This window comes from Hibiscus syriacus, unplaced genomic scaffold (assembly GCF_006381635.1).
Source record: "Hibiscus syriacus cultivar Baekdansim isolate YM2019G1 unplaced genomic scaffold, ASM638163v2 tig00000340_pilon, whole genome shotgun sequence".
NCBI classification, from domain to species: domain Eukaryota; kingdom Viridiplantae; phylum Streptophyta; class Magnoliopsida; order Malvales; family Malvaceae; genus Hibiscus; species Hibiscus syriacus.
Genome location: NW_024061783.1, coordinates 4,060,660 through 4,066,659, shown reverse-complemented (window position 1 = coordinate 4,066,659; position 6,000 = coordinate 4,060,660). Strand labels below are relative to the sequence as shown.

At 33.9% G+C, this 6,000-nt stretch overlaps 1 protein-coding gene across 1 annotated transcript; it reads left to right on the top strand.

The window, feature by feature from the left end:
- Positions 1-886: 886 nt before the first annotated feature.
- LOC120203309 (tryptophan--tRNA ligase, cytoplasmic-like) lies at positions 887-5,660 on the top strand. The gene is made up of 12 exons (XM_039203622.1): positions 887-1,331; positions 1,738-1,923; positions 2,023-2,074; positions 2,161-2,226; positions 2,477-2,563; positions 3,026-3,118; positions 3,857-3,937; positions 4,520-4,591; positions 4,945-5,013; positions 5,111-5,221; positions 5,342-5,415; positions 5,452-5,660. The coding sequence occupies exons 1-11, from the start codon at positions 994-996 to the stop codon at positions 5,390-5,392; spliced, it is 1,206 nt and encodes a 401-aa protein (XP_039059553.1). The 5' UTR covers positions 887-993; the 3' UTR covers positions 5,393-5,415; positions 5,452-5,660.
- The last annotated feature ends 340 nt before the right edge of the window (positions 5,661-6,000 follow it).

The following is a 6,000-nucleotide window of genomic DNA, read 5'->3' as shown; positions in this document are numbered from 1 at the left end:
TAGATATTTTATATATTCTTTTCACATTAAAATGTTATTTAATATATCAAATACAATCTAAAATTATGATATATATTCATAATATTATATTTTAAAGAATGTATTTTGAGGGTAAAATATTGATGAGAGTATAAAGGAGTCAAGGAATTGATGGGAAGAAAAAATTTGCAAACAATTGTAGTCAAAATACCAAATTGTGTAAAATGCAAAGTTAAGGGACTAAATAAAAAGAGAGTATATTTTTAGTAAAAAAAGTAAAAATTGAAGTTACATATGTATTATATTGTGGTATATGAGCATGTGGTTCAAATTTGATAAAAAATGTGCTTAAAATAAAGGATAATTTGAAGAAATAAAGAAATTATGAAAATTTGAGGGACTAAATTGAAAATAAAAAATATGTTATCGAAAAGAAGAATTGAAAGTACATATGTATTTTACGATAACTTAGGAGCATGTGGTTCAAATTTGTTAAAAACAAACTAAAAAAATAAAGGATGAATTAAATGAATAATGAAATCAGAGACTAAATCGTAATACTTACTCAAATTTTCACTTTTTTGAGTAACTTGAAATTTCAAAATTTCAACTCGACTCGAACTCAAAAATCGGATTGATAATTCGATTTGAATCGAATAACTCGACTCAAATAACTCAAAATTAAAAAAAAATGTTTGCTTTTTCAAATCGAATTTCGCTCACCCTATGCCTTATAGTTTAGAGATCATTTTGTAATTTATAATAGTTAGGGGACTCAAAGAAAGACTTCCATATAGTTAGGGGATCATTTATATATTTTACCCTAAAATTAAAAAAAAAAAAACTAAAACCGTAGCAAACCGATTGGATGAAACCCGAAGTTTGAAAACTTAGTTTCAGATCCGATACGCCGTCTATTGGACAAAACACTGTTTCATATAGCCGTCGCCGTAACCTAGTATATATCAAAAGCATAAATTCATTTCACTTCTAAGTGACAATAACGAAGCCACAATGGAGAAGATAGAGGATAAGAACCGGCAGCAAGAAGAGGAACAAGTGGTGAATCCGTGGGAAGTGTCGGCCAAAGAAGGCGGCAAGATTGATTACGATAAGCTCATCGACAAATTCGGTTGCCAAAGGCTGGATCAATCCTTCGTCGACCGCGTCCAACGCCTCACTTGTCGTCCTCCTCACGTCTTCCTCCGACGTGGAATATTCTTTGCGCATCGGGATTTCAACGACATTTTGGATGCCTATGAGCGAGGGGAGAAGTTTTATTTGTATACCGGCCGTGGACCTTCTTCTGAAGCTTTGCATTTGGGCCATTTGATTCCTTTTATGTTCACTAAGTAACTCCTTTTTCCTTTTTCTTAGTTGGCATAAATGAACAAAAGGAACTGAAATTTGTGCAATTTGGCATAATTCATGAATTGATATGTTAAAAGAACAATGATTCACATTATCTATACATAGAAATAGTTTTGAATTTATAGCTCTACTGTAGCTACTTAAATTCTATGAGTTTAGTCCTTGTAGATTAATTCTGTTGTTATTTCCTCTGCCATTTCTTAAATAGAGAAAAAGTTATTGGAAGCTTGCTCACAGGTTCTTGTAATTACTCCTAAATGCATCAGGTTTAATTGCTTTTGTGGTCTTAAGAGATAATTGGAAGGAAAAGAAATGTTGTTTTATGTTTGATTTTTGGCCATGCACTTAATTCTATACATTTTGGTCAATGTTTGATGTTTCTTGCAGATACCTTCAAGATGCCTTCAAAGTCCCTCTTGTTATACAACTAACTGATGATGAGAAATGCATGTGGAAAAATCTTTCTGTGGAGGAGAGCCAAAGACTCGCTCGTGAGAACGCTAAAGATATCATTGCTTGTGGTTTTGACATATCAAAGACCTTCATATTCTCAGACTTCGATTATGTCGGAGGGTTAGGAAACACCAGAGGATTTTTCAAGCTTCTTTTTAACATTTTCTGGGACTAGTCTTTGGATGCTAATTATAATTTTGTTAATGTTTTGATTTGCAGTGCCTTCTATAAAAATATGGTCAAGGTTGCCAAGTGTGTTACTTACAACAAGGTGCTATTTGTATTCTTTGCTTTGTGAGTGGAAGAGCCTTTGACCTTATTGTTTGAATAACTATAGTCCTTTCTGGTGATATTTAGGTTGTTGGCATATTTGGATTCACAGGTGAGGATCATATTGGAAAAGTTAGCTTTCCCCCTGTGCAGGTATGCTTCTTTGCCCTAGCATTTACCGGGTTTGTGATGACTACGGTTGAAGTGATGTTATCTAAAATATGCTTTTATACTGTTTTTGCGTTGATGTGAACTTAGGTGTTGTTCATGATTATATATTCTTCAAGTTTTGGCTACTGTCCACTTACGAGGAAATCTAGTAATTGATTTGGTCTCTTTTAGCCTTTTTTTGTGCCAAATATATGCCTGTGTTGATGAGTGTGCTTATATTTTGTTGGTGCAGGCTGTTCCATCATTTCCTTCATCATTCCCACATCTATTCTCTGGCAAGGATAATCTACGTTGTCTAATTCCATGTGCAATTGACCAGGTTCAGTGTTTGTTAGACTCTTCTTAGTTTTGTCATATAATGATAGCATATTAACTCTTAATTATAATTAAGGAGTATATGGTTTTGTAAGCGATTAACCATGGTTCCTGAATGTTAATCCTTAGTTTTATGTATTACTCCACACATTATTGCTCACAATAGCTTGCAAACTTTAAAAATATGCTACAATGCTCTTTCATGCTTCCTTTCATTTCTGAAATGGTTATAATTGCTGCTAGTTTGGATGTTGGGTCTTTCGGCCTTGTTGCTTTGCAACTTAAAGGAAGCCTTAAGTCAAAGCAATTCTGAAATTTGTCAATTTATTATTATTATTATTATTTGTTTACAATTGGTAAAACTGATGATTACCTCGTCAATCCTTTCCCTTGGGATTTTTCTCTCTAGCTCTGTTTGTCTGCAGGTATATTTTTCATTTTTTTTAAATTTGTTGCTGTTGCTCAGGATCCGTATTTCAGAATGACACGAGATGTTGCTCCTCGGATAGGGTATCATAAGCCTGCATTGATTGAATCACTGTTCTTCCCTGCTCTCCAGGTATTTGTGTAGGCATAGAAACATTATTAGAATAATAATGTACAGAATTCGTCAATCGTCATAAGTTTGTGTTTGTTGGTAAAGATCCGATATTGACAATCAGGTTATTTCCTGTAACATAATGTTTGCACATTATATTATAGCCCATAACTTTGCTAATAAACAATGTTGCATATATGTGGCCAAAGTTTGATGTTGTGCCTAACTATTTGGTTTGAATTGCTTTATTTTGCCTTATCTTCTTTGTCTTTGATAGTTCATACAAGTTTAATGGTTTGTTAAGTTATTGTACAATTTTAACTTTTAAGCAAATAAATACTTACTATGGTTTCATTTTACTCATAAAGCAATCTTGATGTGCTTACATTTGACTATGTATACTTTTCATTTGAGGCTGGAAGCTTACAAAGTGCATATACTCTACGTTATGATTCTGTATTTGCTTTAAAAAAATTTATGTTTCAAGTTCTGTATGCATATGGTAGAGGTTTTTGTTGCTAGGAGGATCATCACAGAATATATGTCAGCGCACTACCATCTAGTATTTTTGTTCGCCATTTGGTTGACTTCAAATGTGCTTTAAATTGGGTAACCACATATGAATTTACACATCAATTTTGAATTTGATGTCATGTTCATTCCAAAATGTGCTATATTTGCATTTATAGAATCGTATACTTTGTAATCATTCTCTAGTTTAAACAATAGCTTCATCATTTTTTGCACATGTAATCTCAGGGAGAAACAGGGAAGATGTCAGCTAGTGATCCAAATTCTGCTATTTACGTGACTGATTCTGCGAAGGACATCAAACACAAGGTAGGTTCATGAAATTTTTCATCATTCTACTTTGCTAGTTTCTAATTATGTTGACATAAAATGTTACATGTTTGACCCTATCCATCTTGTTAGTGCAACTGGTAGACCTTTCAAACATTTTGTGATAGGAAGTTTACCTAATTTTCGTTGAACTAAAATAGATGCATCATGAGCCTCATGGATATATCACAAGACTTTTAACGCCCTCGTGGTTCATTAAAGAAGTTTTAGTAATATTTTACTGAGGCATGAACTTTTAATTATTTTATTATTTCCGTTCACTTTATCTCAAGAACTTATTGCAAGACTGTCAATCCAATTTCTGTCAGGTCTTGTTTACTTCAGATTAATATGTTGGAACTGGATCTATTGATTCTTTATATTAGATCTGCTTTTCTTGTGCTTGTTTCTTGGTTTAGTTTAGCTGCGTTATCGCAAATTCTGCACTCCCATATAGTGTGACTTGTTGCACATATTTTATAACTGATCATTAGAAGGAAATCTTACAGCAAGTTGAAAGATCAAATAAATTACTTGCTTCAATTGATTTCTCGACATACTGTGATTTGCATTTGTATTTAGGTAAACAAGCATGCTTTCACTGGTGGCCAAGAATCCATTGAAAAACACAGACAATATGGGGCAAATCTTGAGGTAATGAATTTGATGTTCCCTTGTGACATATCAGTTGAATTTTATTGCCAGTTTGTGCTTCAGCTTTTAACTATCTCATCACATGTTACCAGTGAGGTTTCTCTTTGTAATGTTATTACCATTCAAGGATGGTGATCAGACATCCTGACCTCATTTAGATGCATATTAGCTGCCTGAAAACGCAGACAGTCGCACAGATCCAAATGCATATGCATCTGCGTAAACACACTAGTCTTTTATTTTTGCTGAAGCTATTGATATTAGCACTTTGATTCCTTCATTTTTAATGTTCCTTTTTTTCTTTGTTTTGTTGTTAGTCTGCTATTGAAAAACTGGATTTGTTTGTGTTTCAGGTAGATATACCAATTAAGTATCTTAATTTTTTCCTCGAGGACGATGCTGAACTTGAGCACATAAAGAAGGTAAACTTGCTGCCTTCATCAGTTTCAATGCTTTTCCTGTAACTGTCGGGTTCTTGTCATTTCTTGGTATTTCATATTTCTCCTCATCATTTGCTAGGAGTATGGTGCGGGGCGCATGCTTACAGGCGAGGTGAAAAAGCGACTCACTGAAGTTTTAACTGAACTAGTAGAAAGACATCGAAGGGCTCGGGCAGCAGTAACAGATGAGGTAAGGCTCTCGAGTAACTCCATTGATATATATCCTCGATCTTCTCATCCGAAAAGTAATTCAATCATCAAATTGAAGATCAACAACTGACGGGTAACTCTTTTGTTGTCTTTCTTCCAGATGGTGGATGCATTTATGGCTGTGAGACCCCTTCCCAACATGTTTGATTGAATTAATAATACCAGGTACGGAAAACAAATTTATTGTGGAAGAACACAACTCTGGGCTATATTAGATTTGTATTCCCTTTTGCTATATTCTGTAAATTACTGGATTTAGCTTCAGGGAGAGTGTACTTGTGGTGCAATGCTAGAGTGTTAAGTTGGAATTTAATATCTGAACTCGTGGAGGGAGAGTGATATACAAAATTGATTTAGTGGGTGTACAATTTTGATTCAGATTTTAATTTCATTTGACTGCAAATTTTATTTTATGCCAACGGATATGATGCATTTCTCAAACAAAAGTCAGCAGTTAAAAAATTGACGTTGTAACTTGGTTTTTAAAGGCTCAAGGTGCACCCAGACGTAAAAAATTTCTGGAGCCTAGGCGTAGGTGTACGCCTTTTGTATGCGAGGCGCACTTTTATGTGTTAAATTTTTTTATAAATTAATTTAGAACATATCCACATCTGTTAACTCCGGTTTACTCCTAAAACATTTAATTTCCTTCCCACACTATGTTACTTTACTATTGTTTATTCCCTCCTCAAGAGTCAAACCCTATTTCTACCATTTACAAAACCTTATCTTCCAAAACATTTCAAAATAATTAGGGTT